Source organism: Rhinoraja longicauda, unplaced genomic scaffold (assembly GCF_053455715.1).
Source record: "Rhinoraja longicauda isolate Sanriku21f unplaced genomic scaffold, sRhiLon1.1 Scf000145, whole genome shotgun sequence".
Lineage (NCBI taxonomy): Eukaryota > Metazoa > Chordata > Chondrichthyes > Rajiformes > Arhynchobatidae > Rhinoraja > Rhinoraja longicauda.
Genome location: NW_027601363.1, coordinates 177,488 through 199,194, shown reverse-complemented (window position 1 = coordinate 199,194; position 21,707 = coordinate 177,488). Strand labels below are relative to the sequence as shown.

The following is a 21,707-nucleotide window of genomic DNA, read 5'->3' as shown; positions in this document are numbered from 1 at the left end:
GAGTAGAATTAGGCCATTCGGCTCATCAAGTCTTCTCCGCCATTCAATCATGGCTGATCTATCTCTCCCTCCTAATCCCATTCCACTGCCTTCTCCCCATAACCTCTGACACATATACTAATCAAGAATCTATCTATCTCTGCCTTAAGAATATCCACTGACGGCCTCCACAGCTTTCTGTGGCAAAGAATTCCACAGATTCACCACCCTCTGACTAAAGAAATTGCTCCTCATCTTCCTAAAAGAACGTCCTTTAATCCTGAGGTTCTGAGGTTATGACCTCTAGTCCTAGACTCTCCCACAAGTGGAAACATCCTCTCCACATCCACTCTGTCCAAGCCTTTCACTATTCTGTATGTTTCAATGAGGTTCCCCCTCACTCTTCTAAAATATTGTGAGAAACGCTCATCATAGGTTAACCTACTCATTTATGGGATCATTCTTGTAAACCTCCTCTGGACCCTCTCCAGAGCCAGCACATCCTTCCTCAGATATTGTGCCCAAAACTGCTTACAATTGTGGTAAAAGTATGGTAACTAAAGCTACCAATAAATCACACACACTGTAAGTAAATCTGTGTGCAAAAAAATATATAGGTCTTATTAAGTAGATTTTGCACCAATGTAGAATCCAAAGATGTAGAGGTTTGTAGGCTCATTGGCTTCGGTAAGTTGTAAAAATTGTCCCCAGCACGTGTAGGATAGTATACAGGGTGATCGCTGGTCGACGCAGACTCGGTCTGTTTCTGCGCTGTATCTCTAAAGTCACATCACATTACAGCACTTTTTTGCATAAATGTGCCATTTGCCTATTAAGGAGCAAAGTTTAAGGTAGATGTTGACTTTTAGCCTATGGATATGGGGGGTGGAGTGGGGGGGGGAGGGGAGGGGAGGGGAGAGGGGAGGGCGGGAGTGGGGGGGGGGGAGAGGGGACGGGGGAGGAGAGGGTGCTGCACCAAGGCAGGAGAGGTTTGGACCCAACGGGTCCACTTGGTCTAGTTAACCCTTTTTCATCACAATTGCTGCTCGAGGTGCTGAGCATTCCCACCATTTTCTGATTTAATTTTGTGTTTGCAGCGTGTACATTATCTTTCTTTTGTATGTGAAACGGTCTGGTTACTTGCGAAGTGAGATGATCGCTTTTTATCATGTTTCTTTATGAGGATGTTTTTCTTGTTGCTTTACTTGCAGATGTCGCTCGCAAATAATTTGATTAAAATTTGATTAAATGCCTCTGCGATCAAGAATAACATGTTACACAGCCTGGGCAAATGCACGATGTTCTTCACTGAGTCGTCAGCTCAACAATGTATTTATAGAGCTGTTCACAGACAATCATTTGAAAAAATTGTTAGAGAGTAAGTTTGAATTCTAAAAAATAATATTTGATTGTAGTGCATATATGCATCATTCCTTTTTCTATAATTGAGTGGACTTAACCCTTTCACTACTCAAATATGTCTGTGGAATATGTTAAATGAAACAACATTATCAAATCAAATTTTAATTTGGCCTTCGCCAGCAACTGGTAAATAGCAGCCATTTATAAACAATCGATTGTAATGGCAGGTTTCTATGTTACTAGAGTAACCTTTAAACAGGCAGAATATCTTATTAACTCTGGCAGATAGCTAACTATTAAGTATATAGTGTTTTACAATATTGCTGTGTGCACTTTTATGCAGAAAAATATTATAACTGTAGTGTATTAAACATTACCTTTATGTATAGTGTGCAGTTCTGGTCGCCAAATTATAGGAAGGATGTTGACAAAATAGAGAGGGTACAGAGGAGATTTACTAGAATGTTGCCTGGGTTTCAGCATTTAAGCTACAGAGAGAGAGGTTGAACAGGTTGGGTCTTTATTCTTTGGAGCGTAGAAGGTTGAGGGGAGACTTGATAGAGGTTTTTAAAATTTTAAGCGGGACGGACAGAGTTGACGTGGGTAGGCTTTTCCCTTTGAGAGTGGGGAAGATTCCAACAAGGGGACATAACTTCAGAATTAAGGGACAAAAGTTTAGGGGTAACATGAGGGGTAACTTCTTTACTCAGAGGGTGGTGACTGTATGGAATGAGCTTCCGGTGGAAGTGGTGGAGGCAGGCTCGATTTTATTATTTAAGAGTAAATTGGATAGGTATATGGATGGGAGGGGATTGGAGGGTTATGGTCTGAGAGCAGGTAGATGAGACTAGGTCAGAGAAAGTGGTCGGCGTGGACTGGTAGGGCCGAACGGGCCTGTTTCCATGCTGTAATTGTTATATGGTTATATGGTTTATATGGTATAATTGTATAATAGCTAATAAATTGGGAATGTAAATTGCACTGTTTATTTGTTGTATAATGCTGACTTTACAATTAAGCAAGTTGAACGGAGATCTATTTATTTTATTTACAATGAAAGCCTACTTTAAATGGGTTTTTTTGCTCTCTGTTTGAGAATTACTGTTTTTTCTCGATGTGCTTTTTTGGCTAGGTTTTACTGGAAAGGCACCCAGGAATATGAGCGGCATGGCTCAATATCAATCTAAACAGAAACGTATTCTACGATTGGAGTTGTTTTTAGAAGAACTGCAAAAAGCTGGCATCATACCCAAGGACAGTAAACTCGACTGTGGCCTGATTGCCAAGAAAAATACTAAATCTGTATGTAAAAGGATCTCTTTCATTGTTAACTCTTCTACTTGGATAACACTTCAGATGGGTTATCTTAATAGCTTATTTTTGACTAATGTAATGAGCAGACACGTTTACTTTTCAGTGCCGTGCATTTTATTAAAATTGTGATTAATCGGTAAGAGTAAGGTGAGAATATTCATGTGCATCACATGTCCCCAGTGAGGAGCTGAATTCACAGGGACTATGGATCAAGGAAGTAGGCCAACATCAGGAGCACCTCATCAACTGCATTCGGTGCTCCCGATGTGGCCTCCTTTATATTGGTGAGACAGAGAGTAGACTAGGTGACCATTTCCCCAAACACTTGCACTCGGTCTGCCAAGGCCTACAGAACTCTCGGTTGCTAACCATTTTAACTCCCCTTCCCATTCCCATACCGACCTTTCTGTTCCGGGCATCCTCCATTGCCACAGTGAGGCCACACACAAACTGGTGGAGCAGCACCTCCCATTCTGTTTTGTAGCTCACAACCCAGTGGAAAGTTGAATTCTCCAGTTTTATGTGAACAACTCTCCCACTCTTTTCTCCCCTTTTATCTCCCTCTCTTCCCTGTGCCCCACCTGGATAGAACTGCCCATTCCTCCCTTTCTCCTCCACCCTCTCCCCTTCCCCTGTATTCCTTCCTCTGGCTTTACATTTCACACCTCTTCTGCTCTCCTTACCTCAGACATTATGTTTTCTCATCTCTGGCCTTTGTCCAAACGTCTTCCAATCAACCCCCCTACCTGTATTCACCTATTGCTTGGCTTTTGCCACCTCCACCTCTCTTCCACCTTTCTCTCCTGACAACAATCACTGAAGAAAGTTCCCAACTCAAAGCATCGCCTCTCCATGTTTTCCAGAGATCCTACCTGACATGCTGAGTTACTCCCACACTTTCTGTCTTTTTTATCTGAAATATATCCTTGTCCATATCATATCATATTGTCAGTATTTATTCACGAAATGCTGGAGTAACTCAGCAGGTCAGGCAGCATCTCAGGAGAGAAGGAATGGGTGATGTTTCGGGTCGAGACCCTTCCTCAGATTGATATTGTCATATCACCATATGTACTGTAGTTATAAACACTGCATTGTAAAATTTAATTTGGAGCCCGACCCAAAATGTCGTCTGCCTATTTTCCTCCACAGATGCTGCCTAAACCATTGAGTTCCTGGGCAGCAGTTTGTTTTTTACTCAAAACCCCAGGATCTATACTGTCTCTTATGTCTCCTTCTCTAAAATTTAATTTTAATATCTTACAGTAAAGCTTCCCCATCTTGTGCCCCATGGCTACTCTTCTATCAATATGAATTATTATAATGGCATATGGATTAAATGATGTTATCTGCATGCTTAAATTCAAATTCATTCAATTTTCCTTTCCCTGTTTGGAAACGGAATAAAAGTAGCTTGCATGTGAAGCTGATCTGAGAACATGAGACATTCAAAACAATGTATTGCTGACTTCTGAGTGCACTGACATCAGGGGGTGTAGAGTTCCCCAAGAAAAACACACATTCTCAATGTTAAAACGTCAGTATTCTCATTCAACATCTACAGTCACGCTGTTGGGTTGCATCGTGACTTGGTTGGGGAATATCTCTTCCCAAGACCACATGAAATTGTGGATGTTGCCCAGCCCATCACACAGACCAGACTCCCCACATTCACTACATCTGCATTTTACGCTGCCTTGGGAAAGCAGCCAACATAATCAAAGATTTTGCCCACCCCGGGCATCTTCTCATTGCTCCAGTTGGACAGAAGATACAGAAGCTTGAAAGTGCGTACCACCAGACACAGGAACAGCTTCGTCCTTTCTGTTATCAGGCTTCTGAACGATCCTTCCATAAGCTAGGGTACTGTTCTCCTCTTATAGCGGACATTGGACTTTGACTCTGGAACTATTGTTGGACAAGGCTAAGACTTATATTCTGCATCCTTTGCTTGACCTATTGTACCTGAGTTTGGTCTGGTTACAGTATTATCTGATCTGACTGGCCAGCATGCAAAACAAATGTTTCACTGAATCTCAGTACACATGATAATAGTAAATCTAAAGCATATGTTCAAACATTTTCATGATTTCACCTTTTCTATTTCCATGATTAATTCCAACAGTTACCTGATAAGTCTGCATTCCTCTTTTGCAACCTTGAAATCCTTTGTTCCAAAAGAGCCTTAAGATAACTGGGCCTCAACTTTGGGAATGATTTCCCAAATCAATTCTGCCTCTTCCACTTGGATATTTCTTAAATCCTACACCCTGTTCAAAATTTCTCTATTTTTTGCTCATGTGGCAAGTTGTTTTAGTTTAGTATAGTTTAGAGATACAGCAGGGAAACAGGCCCTTTGGCCCATTGATTCCATGCCAACATTGATCACCTGTGCAGAGTCTATGTTAATTCATTCACTAATTTCATACTGGGGGCAATGTACGGAAGCCAATTATCTATAAACCTGCACGTCTTTGGGATGTGGGTGGAAACCATAGCAACCAGAAGAGACCCTCAGGGAGACACAGGGAGAATGTGCAAACTCAGCACAAACAGCACCTAAGCTCGGGATTGAACCTGGGCCTTTGGTGCTATGAGGCAGTTTTGATATGTTTTACTCTGTCAAAACTGCCATTTTAAAACAAAATTTTCACTCTTGTCTAAGTTACACTTTAATTTCTCCTAAATGCAAAATCACACTTTAAAAGAATCCCAATGGGCTATTGCAGTTTATAAACTTAATGCTAAGAGAAGGTAAATAGTTCCCCACCAAACACCCCTTCTCTTGGTCTCATCCACCTTTTTGAAAATTCTCTGCTCAAGAACAGAGCTCTAATCTTGCATCTCAGCACACATACAAAATCTTCCTTTGAGACAGCAAAATTTGGCTGCCAACCAAATGCATTTTCCATTCCACACATCTTCTTATACAGTCTAATGTAAAAACGAGGAATTGTAGATGCTGGTTTACAAAAAAACACACAAAATGCTGGAACAACTCAGCGGGTCAGGCAGCACCATTGGAGAACATGGACATGTGACGATTTGGGTCAGAACCTTTCTTCAGACCCGAGTCTGAAGAAGGGTCCCGTCATGAAATGTCACCTATACATGTTCTGCAGAGATGTGGTTTGACCCGCTGAATTAGCCCAGCACTTGGTGTCTTTTCTTAGACCATCCGCCAGGAATCGATGACTTACTCGCACTCTTGTTTTGTGGATTCTTAGGTGATGGTTGATGAAGCCAATATTGGAAGTACAATCTCTTCCACAGATGGGGTAGTCTATGAGGATGGTGAGCTTCTGCTATTTACACAGTAAGGCTCCGTGTAACCTGAAGAAGCAAAGTGATTTGCTTCAGCTGTTTACACAGAGCTTCACTGCGCCCCTGAAGTTTGATCATGGGGTTCACAATAACATCCCAACTGCTCCTTCTTGGCGTTGCCCAGTCCTGAGCCGGAGGTTCTCAAGAATCAGTGAGGATATTGGGGTTTTTTTCAAGGAAGCCTTGAGCACTTCCTTGAAGCTTTCTCTCTATCCACCTTGTAATCTGTTCTGGAGATGGGCCTTAGAATAAATTGATTGTCATTAGAGTCCAGGAGCCAATTGAGGGTAACCAGTGCATCAGTGCTAGGGAAGTTGATCTGGGAGAGACAGTGATGTTGGTTTGTTTGGTTTTTCAGAGATTCTGAGGTTTTTCTGGAGATGATGTTGGTGTTACTTTTGCAAACCAATTGCTCATATTTCTTTAAAAAGAAGACTAAGTTTTTGATCATCTATAAACATAAATCTTGGTGAGAGATGGGAAAGACAAAAATGTTGATAGTGTGGCGCGTCGAGAAAGCCCTAAATAAAGGCGAGGAGCCGGGTATTTCGGGAGCGATGTGTTTATTACGTTCTCTAGACCAGTCGAGTCTGCCATAGAGCGATCGCGCCTAAAACCCCGTCCTTTATACCCGTAGCTAAGCGCCCCCCCCTGGACCGGTCCATTCCCGTGCCGAGGGGTCGGTAGTGGTATGGCCTGACCCTTGGGAGCCGCCACAATAGTATTTAAAACTATCTAGTACTATAATTGTTAGGTCGTTACAAAGGTGAAGAAAAGGTGCCGAGAAAGGCAGAGCGAAGTAAGTGCCGATGTGGTTCGAGTAGATTTATTTTGAACAAACTATGGCTATTTATTGTAAGTGTCTGCAGTGTTTGTGTTTATAGCAACACTCCAACTGAGGGGGAATATGATTTCTCAAAAAGAATCCCTGAGGATGTTTTCTATTTTGTTGTCCTGTTTGTCAAAAATCAATGAATTCCCTCAAGTAATTTGAAACTACAGAAGGCCCCACTTAACTACTGCACATCACGTCTGACATCCTCACATCAAACAGCATTTCATTTGTAACAATTGTGAGAACTATCCTCTAGCTGCCTATAAATATTGTCTATTTTCATTATTTCTGATTTCATATTATTATAGCATTTTTTATGTGCAGTGCCCTTCATAGTGTTTGGGACAAAGACCCATCATTTATTTATTTGCCTCTGCACTCCACAATTTGAGATTTGTAATAGAAAAAATCACATGTATTTAAAGTACACATTGTCAGATTTTAATAAAGACAATTTTTATACATTTTGGTTTCACCATGTAGAAATTACAGCAATGTTTATACATAGTCCCCCCATTTCAAGGCACCATGATGTTTGGGTCACAGCAATGTCATGTAAATGAAAGTAGTCATGTTTAGTATTTTATTGCATATCCTTTGCATGCAATGACTGCTTGAAGTCTGCAATTCATGGATATCACCAGTTGCTGGGTGTCTTCTCTGGTGATGGTCTGCCAGGCCTGTATTGCAGCCATCTTTAGCTTATGCTTGTTTTGGGGGCTAGTTCCCTTCAGTTTTCTCTTCAGCATATAAAAGGCGTGCTCAATTGGGTTCAGATCGGGTGATTGACTTGGCTACTCAAGAATTGACCATTTTTTAGCTTTGAAAAACTCCTTTGTTGCTTTAGCAGTATGTTTGGGATCATTGTCTTGCTGTAGAATGAACCACCGACCAATGAGTTGTGAGGCATTTGTTTGAACTTGAGCAGATAGGATGTGTCTATAAATTCATTATGCTACTACCATCAACAGTTGTATCATCAATGAAGATAAGTGAGCCAGTACCTTCAGCAGCCATACTTGCCCAGGCCATTACCCCCCCCCCCCCCACCCACCACCGTGTTTCACAGATGAGGTGGTATGCTTTGGATCTTGGGCAGTTCCTTCTCTCCTCCATACTTTGTTCTTGCCATCACTCTGATATAAGTTAATCTTCATCTCATCTGTCCATAAGTCCTTTTTCCAGAACTGTGGTTGCTCTTTTAAGTACTTCTTGGCAAACTGTAACCTGGCCATCCTATTTTTGCACCTAACCAGTGGTTTACATCTTGCAGTGTAGCCTCTGCATTTCTGTTTCTAAAGTCTCCTGCGTCATTGACAAATCCACACCTGACTCCTGAAGAATGTTTTTGATCTGTCGTACAGGTGTTTGGGAATTTTTCTTTATTATAGAGAGAATTCTGTCATCAACTGTGGAGGTCTTCCTTGGCCTGCCAGTCCCTTTGCGATTAGTAAGCTCACCAGTGCTCTCTTTCTTCTTAATAATGTTCCAAACAGTTGATTTTGGTAAGCCTAAGGTTTGGCTGATGTCTCTAACAGTTTTATTCTTGTTTCTCAGTCTCATAATGGCTTCTTTGACTTTCATTGGCACAACTTTGGTCCTCATGTTGATAAACAGCAATAAAAGTTTCCAAAGGTGATGGAAAGACTAGAGGAAGGACTAGGTGCATGAAGGAGGCAATTAAACAACACCTGAGCAATTACAAACATTTGTGAAGCCATGTGTCCCAAACATTATGGTGCCCTGAAATGGGGGTCTATGTATGAACACAGCTATAATTTCTACATGGTGAAACCAAAATGCATAAAAATATCCTTTAATAAAATCTGACAATGTGCACATTATAACCACATGTGATTTTTTCCTATTACAAAGCTCAAATTGTGGAGCAAAGAGGCAAATAAATAAATGATGGGTCTTTTTCCCAAACATTATGGAGGGCACAGTATTTAACACAGTCAATTACTTCTTGAAAGCTTTCTGAAACAGGGTATGTTCATTATATCATCTGAAATTATATATGCAGTATTTGTATTAATCATTTTCTGAATTGTCCCTTCAAACAAAAAGGGAAAATGAAACAGTTAATTTGCATTAACTCCCTATTTAAAAAAAAAATTAATGACTCATGTATTTTTAAAATCTTCTGTAAAGTTAAAAAATATATGTCTATGAAAGGTTCAGCATAACAATAACACCTTGTTTTTATTCGTCCACAAGAAATTTTCTGATTGAATAACCAAAATGATATCTGCAAACAAGCCCCCACCTCTCTTTTCCAGCTTTTTCACCCTTTCTGAAATCATTCTGAAGAAAGGTCCTGACCCAAATGGTCGCCTATTCATTTATCCCACAGATGCTGCCTGACTTATTGAGTTACTCCAAAACTTTGTGTTTTGCTCATGATTCCCCAGCTTCTGCATCTCACTGACATATGCATTGTTCCTTTCAATGACTTACTTTAATCATAGATGGTCCAGAGAATAAAACAACTCTTCAGAAACTTTGGTGCAATTTGAAAACAAAGGATTTACGACAGTCTATACATGTGTCCTTGAGGTCATAATTGCAATCAGGTTTGAATTATTTGTGTGTGATTAAATAAATGACTTAGATTTCAGAGATTCATGCTTTTATAGCCTTCAACTTTGGAAATGTAATGAACTAGCGATATTTTTTGCTAAGTCATATTTTAGTATTAATAATTTATTGATAGCAAATTAATAAAATAATAAATTGTATTTAACAGTTTATCGTTTTTCTCCAGCCAGCGGTGCTGGCTCGAAGGGCCCAATGGCCTCCTCCTGCACCTATTTTCTATGTTTCCATTTTCTATGTTAATCCCCTGAAAATAGTATTGCTTACTGATTATTAACAATGAATCCTTACATTGCACAATGACTTAAGCTGTGAGGGGTGCATTTTGATTTGTTCACCAGATAAGTGAACTACTATGGACGTTAATAGTGTATGACATTCGCTTCACCTGGGAACGGTCAAGTCAACTGCTGGTCAATGATGAGAAACTGGTCTGCGCCATTTGTTTCAAGGTAGGAGGGAGAATATCGAAGCACTACAAGTGCTTACAGCTGTTTATTCCTTATGTTATTACCACATGAAAAGGAAATAATCCCCTTACATTTCAAATCTCAAATCATTATATTGATTTCTGTTGAATTTTAAAATTGGGTGAAATGAGACTTAGAATTTTGACAGATGCTTTAGATTTGTAACTTCTTTTTGGATATAATGTTGGAGTATTTAGGTCTTATCATTTTCTTCCTGATGGAAACATTGCCTTTGCTTTTAAATTTCTCTGCTCGAATGAAGTACCCATCAATATTAAAATATCAGATGTACAAATTGTACCAAATCATTTGTGGAAACAATATATTAAAAATGTAATGTTTATATATTTCGTACAAGAAAATAAATATACAAATAATTTGAAACAAGTTGCTGAAGATATACCATTGACTTCTATGGTGAATGTAGAATAATATAAGGAACCTTTGTTATTTTTGGATTCAGTGGACACCAAAGGTTAAATCATCAGCACAAAAGCAACCGCAAGCTCCTCCATCATTTTTTGCTGATCTTGCGTTCCCATTAGATGAAACAAAAGGATCTTCCCTCTCTGCTCCGATGGAATCGTATTATTTGCAAAATTCTGAACCATTTCCAGGTAATAACAATACTCCATATTAAGCATTTCTTAGTTTTTCATCTTTCATTGATAAATTAGAAATAATCGTGAATTAAAATATTAGAATGAATAATGCTTTTATTGACAGAAGGAAACTTTACTTGTATTTTAATGATCATTGGCTGGCATAGTTTATCCAAATCTTTTGAGGATTCCATTACTATTCCCAACTGAAAATTAACCTATTTCAGTCCTTTTATGAAAAGGATTAATTAAAATATGTCATCGCTTAGGAATTTATACATGGTATGAAAGACAAAGATAAAAGACCATCCCAAGTAGGGTCAATTCTTTATGAGAATTAGGAGAAAGAGGAAGCAATTTGGTTTTAAGGTGCATAGCGGGTGAGGAACTAAAGGAGTATCTCTGTTACAATGAGGACAGGCTTGCCTTGGGAATGAAAACATCTCATTCATGAGTGTGACCTCTGGTTCTAAACTCTCTAGCTGTTGGGAACATCCTCCCTCGTCTGAATAGTCCAGATGAAAGGATTAAATTAGATAGAGAAAACATGTTGAATCTGAAACATTAACTCTGTTTTTCTCTCTCCAAATGTCATCTGACTTGCTGAGTGTTTCCACCATTTCCTCTTTTTAATTCTGATTTTCCATTTCCACAATATTTTACTTATGTAACCCTTTTGTTCCCATTTCCATTTGTTTCACGCTAAAAGATCCCTAATAGAGGTAGAAATGTTAATTTAACAGATATTATCTGCATTGCATTAGTTGCATAGTATGTTGAAACATCAATGCTCTGAACAGTTTTTTGGAACATTGGCAATTAACATACATGTTTCAGTGTTCTCCTTGTGAACTTATTGTCCATTGTATGTGAAATTTAGTGATAAACACTTTTAAATGTCATCCATGCCATCATTCAAATAGTAACAAGCTGCCAACAAGAACATTGCCCTGCACATTAGCTTGAGAAAATATTTTAAAAAGGTTATCGGTCAATAAAGCGCATGCAGATAAAAAATATCTTTATATTGACAATAGTGCTGTTTCTTTTCAATCCAAATGTGTTTTATTTTAATGCTTGAAATTACACAGATTTGCATATACTTGTTGAGACTGTTTTGATTAGGTTAATCTGGGTCCCCTTATATTTTATTAATGAATAAAAGTTCAGCCTTGCAGCTTCCACAAATAAGTATCTCTTTATCTGCAGTATTTTATGGATACTTCAACATAACAAATGTGAGCACTTGCTAACAAGAGACTAATCATTCTTGGTGCTACTGATTTCCTCTAATGTACCACAGAGGAAAATAAATATGAGTGTGGTGTTGTAAAGTGTAATAATGTTTATTTTGAATGGATTTTTTGTTATTCATTAATGAGATGTGTTTGTTACTGGCAATCCCAGCATTTATGTTCCATCCCCAAATGACCCTAGAATGAGAAGACAGTTGAGAATCAATCATACTGTTTGATTGGGAGGTATATATGAGTCAGTCTGTGCAGGGACTGCAGATTACATTCCCTGAGACAACAATTTTAATTTGTTTTTATTCATACTGCCGAAGAGAATTAAACTTTATGAGGTTAATTATTACAGTGTGGCTGTTGATGGGGCTATAGAGAATGTGTCAACTTATGTACATGTATCAGTTTAGTTCTCAAAGACACATTCCAGTCCGACTAGTTTGACTGTCCTCCTGATCAAATTTTATCTCTGTACTAGGCCAAGTGGGCCCGTTGGGCCCGTCCTCGTATGGTTTCCATTGCGACCTGAGGAAATTGCTTTTTTCTTTAAAATAAATCGTCTGTTAAAAAAAAAAAAATCAATCTCAGTGGGGGGAGGTGGGGGAGAGGAGATGGGGGGGGCGGAGAGGAAGGGGGGGCTCACCCCCTCCACTCGCCCCACCCCCATTCTCACTGTCCCCCTCCCCTCCCAACCCCACTCTCCCCTCTTCCCCACCCCCACTCTCCCCTCTTCCCCACCCCCACTGTCACCCTTCCCCCCACCACCACCCCCCCTTGCCCCACACCCCTCTCTCCTCCCCCTTTCACTCACTGTCCCCCCCTCCCCACTCTTCCCAGACCCATACTGCCCCCTCCCGCTCTCTTCCGCCCACCACCACCACCCCTTCTCCGCCAATCTCACCCCCCTCCCACCCCCACCCTTCCCTCCACCCACTCGCCCCCACGTCCACTCCCCTCCATGGAGACGTTGGCGGCGAAAGGCACTTACCGAGCGTGCAGGGAGGAGGAGGGTGCTCCGGACTGCTCGAGTCGGGCAGCGGAGGTTGGACTACTCGAGGCGTGCGGCGGAGGTGGGAGGGGTGTGAGGGAGGGAGCGGGAGGAGGAAGGGGGGGTGAGGGAGGGGGGTGAGGGAGGGAGGGGGGTGGGGTGAGTGAGGGGGGTGGGGTGAGGGAGGGGGTGAGGGAGGGGGTGAGGTGAGGGGGGGAGGTGAGGGGGGGGAGGTGAGGGGGGGGAGGTGAGGGGGGGAGGTGAGGGGGGGAGGTGAGGGGGGGGAGGTGGGGGGGGGAGGGGAGGGGGGGGAGGGGAGGGGGGGGAGGTGAAGGGGGAGGTGAGGGGGGAGGGGAGGGGAGGGGGGGAGGGGGGGGGGGGGAGAGCAGTAGAGCCCTCGTCACCCCGCATTGACAGGCAATGTAGTCAGTCGGGCGGGTACCGCATCCCCCCCCCAGCCCCCGAGCGGGAGAGGCGACTGAGACTACATCTCCCGGCGGTCAGCTCTGCCCGACCTGAGTAATGTCAGATGCGGGGACGGGCGGCGGAACACGGGGGGAGCGCATTAAAGTAAAGGTCCGGGGGGGGGGGCATTAGTTAGGGGGCGGGCAGCGCGGGGGGGGGAGCTGCCCGCTGCGCTGCGGCCTGTGTGCAGTAACGGTGCTGTGCCCGTGCGGGAGGGGGGACGCGACAGATAGTGCGGCGGCGCGCTGGGTCCGGGCGATAGCGGGGTGAGGGTCTCCCGGGTGTGAGAGAGAGGAGAGAAGCAAGGGGAGAGCCGGTGATCGCGGGCGGGCGGCTCCGCTAACATCGTCCATGTCGTTGGTGCGAGTGAGGAGAGACCGCGCGTGCGTGCTGACGTCATACGCACAGACGCACAGCAACGCCACGCTGAAAGCCTTCAATAAATCAGTAGGAGGGGGGGCAGCGCGAGCTCATCTCACAGGGGCATTGTGACGTCACACGCTGAAGGCCTTCAATAAAGCGCTTAGGAAAAAAAAGTTTAAACTTTAAAACCTCTGTAACTTAAAAAATATACGACCAAATTAAATGAAAATATCACGGCCGGTTGTCCGGGAGATTGGCGATTAAGGCGGTGCAAAAACCGTTGTGCTACGGTTCACCGTTTTGCCGAAATCACTGATATAAACAAAGAAACATACATATTCATACATTTATTCATACATTCATATACAAGATCTGAGTTTTAGTAGAGAGAGAGAGAGAGATAGATAGATAGATAGATAGATAGATAGATAGATAGATAGATAGATAGATAGATAGATAGATAGATAGATAGATGCCTTGCTGTCACCCTCCCTGAGCTAACAATGATTTATTCTACATTTTCCTTGATCTTTGTCCCCTTTGATCACCTTACCCTTCCGTATCTCTGTGTCTTCTCCCCTGACTCTCAGCCTGAAGAAGGATCTCGACCCGAAATGTCACCTACGTCCGTCTATCCAGAGATGCTGCCTGTCCCGCTGAGTTACTCCAGCATTTTGTGTCTATCTTCGGTGTAAACCAGCATCTGCAGGTCTTTCCTACACACTTCTACTCTGATCTATCTGTCCTCACTGTTGCAGTGAAGTTCAACTAAGCTCAAAAACACTATTTTATCTTTTGACCAAGTCCCTTATAAACTTCCAATGCTTTTAACAATTTCACATAATGAACTTTTCCATCAGTTTTCATTTAACACTACTTTCCTTTTGTAGTTTCAGATAATGATGTTACTTCTCCCATTTACTCTTTCTCCAGACCAATCTTTTGATTTTCTTTAACATGTCCCATTGCACTACTCATTTAATCTCTCCTGCTTTTCACCTTATCTCAGATCTTTCTTTTTACTCCCACCTCCTCTACCCAACTTCTGCTTTTCTCAGATCTGTTTAACTTTGAGCCATACTGCACGGAAACAGGCCCTTCAGCCCAACTCATCCATGCTGGCCAAGATTCCCCATTATACTAGTCCCATTTGCCAATGTTTGGCCCAGATCCCTCTAAACATTTCTTATGCATATACCTATCCGAATATTTTTTGAACACTATTGAAATGCTTACCTCAACTACCTCCTCTGGCACTTGTTTCTGATCCTGACCTGAAATATTAATCATGTTTCTTTCTTGATTGATAGTGCACAACCAGCTGTGCATTTCTACCATTTTCTATTTTTATTTTGCATGATCCTTTTGAAGCAGTGATTTCGGCCAGGAATAACATCTAACAAAAATGCCTATGAAATTATTTTCTCTTAAAAAAGTATGAATTATTGTTTTATATCAGTTTACGTTAATTATTTAATTAAATTAACAATTCATGTGTCTAAGGTCGTGAGCTAGCTAAAGCCTTTAACAAGAAAATTCCTAAAGAGGGCTGGAATAACTATCCTTCTGCTGTTGAATGCATTCTGGATCTCATTAATACCCATTTGCAGGTACTTCTTTATTCAACACAGTGATGTATTTTCATATGGTGATGAATGCGATGTAAGATATAATGCTGCATTGATAAGATAATAATAATAATAATAATAATTACAATGCTAAATGAGCAAGACTGTTTGAACATGCTGTCCAATTTGATTAAAAAGGAAGTTGAACCCAACTGGATGTTAACCAGTCTTCGGATTTCTCTTTCAATAGTTCTTGGTAGTACTAGTTGATCCGCAAACTTTTAAACTTTGATCCACAAGTTAACTTTTATGTAGTTGTGTGCCTTGGTGCTTTTTTTTAGTTATGGCTGTATGGTAATCAAGTTTCACTGTACCTTAATTGGCACCCATGACAATAAACACACCTTTAGACCTTTGAACAAAGGCACCTAATGGCATAGAGCTATTGCTCATCAATTTAATCTCCATTGTAAAACAGCGGAAAGCAACATTGATATGTATTTTTCTGGAACCAATGTGGACCCTTCTGACCGTCCCAATTTGTTGTCCTCAGCTCGTCATCTGTGATGATAGACTCGGGCAATAGGTTCATTGACACCCCAAGACTCTGGTTGCATTTGCTTTCTGCAATTAATTCGGTGACTTGTAACAGCTACTTGAACAATATCTGCACAAAGAATATTGATATCCACTCTTCTATCCATAATGTAGATTGCAGCCAAAGGCCGTAAACTGTGTGTAAAAGATACAGGTGACTTGACAGATAGTCATATCTGGTGCTATTTGGTGAACTCCTTCATGCCTGGCACATTCATCGTGGAAATACTTCCATACGATAGGTATGACTTTTTTTTAAACATAATTTACAGCTTGGTTATTACTTCTCTGTGCCCATATTTTTATGCCACAGATTTAATTAATTTTGTAGGTGGACTACGAATCTAGCTTTAAAAACAATGGAGGCAATTATTTGCATATCGACTTCTTTTACTTCACAAGATCTTCTTGAGGTAATAATATAAAATTGTAAAAGGGAAAGAAGTTAAATTTTCTTTTGGTTTTATCATAATTGATGCATTTTCTAATTAACATTTCATCATCTTTCTTTTTAAAGGCAGATCCGAAGGCTCTCTGTGCCTATTTGTGTGTTATCTTTATGTGTGGTTACAAGTTCAGGCAATCCATAGCAGTTGTAAACTACATTGTGAGTGGAACTATTCAAATTATTGCACTGTGGGTCTCATTGAAGAGGTATTTAGAATTTTTGCATTTTTCTTTCATTCTCTTTCTAAATATTTTATTCCCAGTCTCCTTATTCTCAGCCTCATTGTCCACTCAATACAAAAACATTCCAAGCCCTGAAGACCTATTGTATGTAGACTATCCCTTCTAAATTTCTCTAAATCCCCCATTTATAATGTTCATCCTGACCTTTGGAAACATTGGAAGCCTTCTTTACCAATCTGTCCAACCAAAATACTTTTTAAAAAGTTTGAGTTTTATTGAGTCATTCTTAGCTTTGTTTCATTTTGAGCTTTTCCTCATAACAGTAAACTCACAATTATAGTATTTAAATAGATTTTCACTGTACCCCTTGCACGGGTCTAATATTCTTAGAATATTAAGGTACAATTACTTGTCTGCAATATGATAGTTGCAGTTTGCTTAATTTATATTCAATGCATTTATAGGATCCTATTAAGATTTTTATGATTATTTCAGTATGTACTCCTGGTCGAAATATCACTGCACCCACGTCCCAAATTAATTTGCTGCTTAGTACAAAGCTCAAGTGATTTGAAGAAATGAGCTACGCTATTTCACATGGAGTAACCTGTTAAGATATCCTGGGAGACTAGGGAAGTATGGAGAGGCAAGAACAGGGGAGTTGAGTTCTTCAAAACCTGCACTGATTCTTGTAACTTTTAAGGATGCAGCAGGAGCAATTAAGATGTGGCCATTTTCCAGAGGCCACTTTAAGCATTTTAAGTTTGGTTGCACAGGAATATGATATAAGCCAGTGGTACTCATAGGACAGGGGTTCCTATAACTGCTGACGGATCCTAGTTAACATTATAAAGCAGTGCTGATTGTGGTTCCTTCACTTACAGGCACATACATTAAATAAGTTTTCTCATTTTAAGCCACCCTCATAATTTGTTTCTAAATTTTGGTTGCTCATTTATTTTAAAAACAAAATGGATTATATGAGCTTCTCCAATAATGACTATTTGGGGAAACCTACCTGGATCTCCAGTCATTGCTTCTTGATTAATTTTACTGATTGTAAGCCTCGTTGTTGTTGTACTTTGTGGTCCGGTATCTGTTGTACCTTTGTTATGACTCTGGACGGACCACAAGTACACATGTTTAAAAGGTTAGAATGCTGGAGCTTAAATCCAGGCTGTTTATTCCATGGCCACCTGGAACCAGAGTCACCACCAAATCACCTCATTCTCTTATATACACAGACAAACAAAGTAGTCCTTGTGATACAACAAAGTAGTCCTTGCAATATCACAACATCCCCCTTGTCTTATAAAATAAAATACATTTAACAACAAACTCTAAACACAAATGTTTTTTATAAACACCATAAAATAGTAACGAATATCAACGGTAACGTGCAGGTTTCTTACTAACACGTCCTGAACGTGTCACATAACCTCCATCAGCATTATGTGCCGGTCGTTCCTCCTCTTCACATTTGGTCTCAGCCCTGTTGCTGTCTGGAGGGACTCAGTGGGGACCAAAGCCTGGCTTCTCCAGTGGAGGAATATCTCTCAACTGCACTCGATTCCACCTTAATCTATTTCCATTCGGCGTCTCAATGATGTAAGATCTTGACTGGGGTTCGTCACAGATCAATCTCACTTCTGCTGGAATCCCGACATGATTTGCTTGATCCAGAACCTGGACCTTCTGTCCAATGTGTAATGGTGTCAAGTCTTGTCTCTTGACCGAATTGTCAAAATGCGCCTTCATACTCTGCTTGTGCTCTTCAAGTCGCTCAAAGTTCCTCTGCCCTTCGTATGCCTTGTCCATGTCGAGGTTCGTGGGTGGAGGTGTCCGAATCTGTCTTCCAAACATCATCTCTGCCGGTGATGGGAACTTGGAATCAATCGGCGTAGTACGCAAGTTGAGTAAAGCCGCTGCTACACTCTGTTCCGTTGTCAAGGACTTCTTGATGATGGATTTCACCGTTCGTACCATTCGCTCAACCAATCCATATCTTCCCTTCAAGAAGCAGTCTTGCTGTGTAGATCAGCGTAGTGTAGACTCTAGATGAGTGAAGGTTGTTGCTCCACCGCGATGATTTGCTTCGCACTGCTGGGCTCGCAACGCTGGGCTTGCAACGCTGGGCTCGCAACGCTGGGCTTGCAACGCTGGGCTCGCAACGCTGGGCTCGCAACGCTGGGCTCGCAACGCTGGGCTCGCAACGTTGGGCTCGCAACGCTGGGCTCGCACTATACAGCTCCCAGCTGCTGAAACCGCGGTGCAATCGGGTGTCGCCTGCGGTGCGCGCTGGCCCCGCCCACTGGTGCTCCCGGCCGCTACCGCTCACTGTCGGTAGCCGCTGTCGCTGCCTCGGGCCCAGGGCCGTCCCGACTCGCCGGTCGCCGCGCCTGGGCGAGTGTACAGCCTCTCGGCCTTACCGGTCGTCGCGACTCCGTGGGTGGCCGGTCTCTCCGGTCGCCGCACCTCCGTGGGTGTCGGGTCTCACCGAGAAGCAGTCTCTGGTTTCCGAGCTGGGGCACGATGTGGGCCTTCACACACCTCCCCCAGCAGCTTGCAGCATCACGTCGGCAGCTCGGCGCTGACTTCTGATCAGGTAATTATACCTACATATAATGGCCCTGTCGACATGCAATCCTAGCATCCCTCACCGAGCTGGAAAGCATTCATCTTTTTTTTTCCTTTAGGGCTCGATTTTTTTTTACTAGTTAACCTTTATGCTTGGGTTTTTTCTTTACCTTTCTAGGCTAGTCACCAAACCGCTGCCACCATGTTGTACTTCGTGGTCCGGTATCTGTTATACCTTTGTTATGACTCTGGACGGACCACAAGTACGCGTGTTTAAAAGGTTAGAAAGCTGGAGCTTAAATCCAGGCTGTTTATTCCATGGCCACCTGGAACCAGAGTCACCACCAAATCACATAATTGTCTTATATACACGTTACTACACAGACAAACAAAGTAGTCCTTGTGATACAACAAAGTAGTCCCTGCAATATAATAATAATAATAATAATAATACATTTTATTTATATAGCGCTTTTCATATACTCAAAGACGCTTTACAGAGATTTTGAGAACATAGGGAAATTAATAAATAGATAAATAAGTAAATAAATAAATGAACAGAGAAAGGAGACAGTAGGTGAGGTGACCTTCAGTGGTTGAAGGCAGTACTGAACAGGTGAGACTTCAGCGATGTTTTGAATGTGGTGAGTGTGGGGGAGTCTCTAACGGTTTGGGGTAGTGAGTTCCATAGGGTGGGAGCAGCGATGGAGAAAGCCCTGTCCCCCCAGGATCTGAGTTTAGTCCGGATGTGGGGGGATAGGAGATTGGCAGCGGCAGAGCGGAGGGTGCAGGTGGGAGTGTGCCTGTGGAGGAGGTCGGTCAGGTAGGATGGGGCCAGGTTATGGAGGGCTTTGTAGGTTATGAGGAGGATTTTGTACTGGATTCTCTGGGGGATGGGGAGCCAGTGGAGTTTATAAAGGACGGGGGTGATATGGTCACGGATCGAGGTGTGTGTGAGTAGACGGGCAGCGGAGTTTTGAATGTATTGAAGTTTATTGATGATTTTTGAGGGTGCGCCATAGAGGAGGCTGTTGCAGTAGTCCAGACGGGAGGTGATGAAGGCGTGGATGAGGGTTTCTGCAGCTGTGGAGGAGAGGGATGGACGGAGACGGGCAATGTTTTTGAGGTGGAAGAAGGCTGTCTTTGTGATGTGTTTGATGTGTTTGTCGAAGGAGAGGGTTTGATCAAGGATGATTCCAAGATTCCGGATGTGAGGTGAGGTGGATACTGGGAGACCATCAATGTTGAGGATGAAGTTTTGGGTGGATTTGGTGAGCATTTTTGGACCAATGATGATGATTTCAGATTTGTTGCAATTGAGTTTGAGGAAGTTTGATTGAAGCCAAGATTTTATTTCAGTAATGCAGTTTGTCAGTGTAGAGTGTGTGGTGGAGGAGATTGACTTGGTGGAGATGAGGAGCTGGATATCATCGGCGAAGCAGTGGAAGTTGAGACCATGACGGCGGATTAATTGACCAAGGGGGAACAGGTAGAGGATGAAGAGGAGGGGGCCAAGGACTGAGCCTTGGGGGACACCTTGGGGGAGGGGAGCGGTGGGGGATTTACAGTTGTTAATGGAGATGAACTGGTGTCTGTCAGAGAGGTAAGATTTAAACCAGGATAGGGCTGTGCCGGTGATGTTAAGGGAGGTTTCAAGTCGGGTGAGGAGAATGGAGTGATTTATGGTGCAAAGGCGGCGCTGAGGTCAAGTAGGATGAGGATGTTGAGGTTGCCAGCGTCGGAGGAGAGGAGAATGTCGTTTGTGATTTTGAGGAGCGCAGTTTCAGTACAGTGGTTTGAGCGGAATCCAGATTGGAAAGTTTCATACAGGTTATTGGTAGAGAGGTGGTATTTTAGTTGGGAAGCTACAGCACGTTCCAAAACTTTGGACAGAAAGGGTAGGTTGGAGATTGGTCTGAAGTTGTTTGGGGTGTCAGGGTTTAGACCAGGTTTTTTCAGAATGGGGGTGACAGCAGCGATTTTGAGGGATGGCGGGACGATGCCAGTGGACAGGGAGGAGTTTATTGTTGCAGTGATAAGCGGAGAGAGAGCAGGAAGGCAGGCCTTGACAAAGCTGGAGGGGATGGGGTCCAGAGAGCAGGTGGCAGTTTTTATTCCTGTGAAGAGGTCAGCTATCACAACAGTTGTCACCTTCCCCTCAGCTGACAATGAACCATTCTACATTTCCTTGTGCACCGTCTGCTTTGATTCGTTGTTTTCACACCTTACCCTTCCATATCTCTAGTCTCCCTCTCCCCTGACTCTTGGTCTGAAGAAGGGTCTTGACCCGAAATGTCACCCATTTCTTCTCTCCGGTGATGCTGTCTGTCCCGCTGAGTTACTCCAGCATTTTGAGGCATTTGAGTGTTTGACGGCACTGGGCCTGTACTCGCTGGAGTTTAGAAGGATGAGGGGGGACCTCATTGAAACTTACCGAATATTGAAATGCCTGGATAGAGTGGATGTGGGGAGGATGTTTTCACTAGTGGGAGAGTTTAGGACGTACCTTTAAAGGAGAGGGAGAAATTCTTGTTCATTTTTGACAAGTACCATGAATAATTTTTAGCATTAGGCTGGTCTGTGAGGACTGACAAATGGGTTTAATTTTATCCATATGATAGAATCTGCAAAAATCATCAGTTTCCCAGTGCACAGAGGCTTATGCTTAGATTATGCATTCAGTTGCTAGATGGAAACTTTTAACTTCCTTTTAACAGAGGTAAATGTTCTTTTAATTAAGTCAAGAGGATAATGATAAACTTGGGTGAGAACACCAGGTGGTGGAATA

The 21,707-nt window shown here is 42.3% G+C and overlaps 1 protein-coding gene across 1 annotated transcript in view; it reads left to right on the top strand.

Moving 5' to 3' along the window:
* The first annotated feature begins 2,508 nt into the window (after positions 1-2,508).
* LOC144590125 (uncharacterized) overlaps positions 2,509-21,707 on the top strand; it is a 48,800-nt gene continuing 29,601 nt past the window's right edge. The window contains exons 1-8 of the mRNA XM_078394981.1: positions 2,509-2,643; positions 5,883-5,933; positions 9,754-9,864; positions 10,346-10,499; positions 15,051-15,157; positions 15,827-15,954; positions 16,044-16,125; positions 16,230-16,319. Of these exons, the coding sequence (XP_078251107.1) occupies positions 2,509-2,643; positions 5,883-5,933; positions 9,754-9,864; positions 10,346-10,499; positions 15,051-15,157; positions 15,827-15,954; positions 16,044-16,125; positions 16,230-16,319 (858 nt within the window). The remainder of the gene's footprint in view (positions 2,644-5,882; positions 5,934-9,753; positions 9,865-10,345; positions 10,500-15,050; positions 15,158-15,826; positions 15,955-16,043; positions 16,126-16,229; positions 16,320-21,707) is intronic.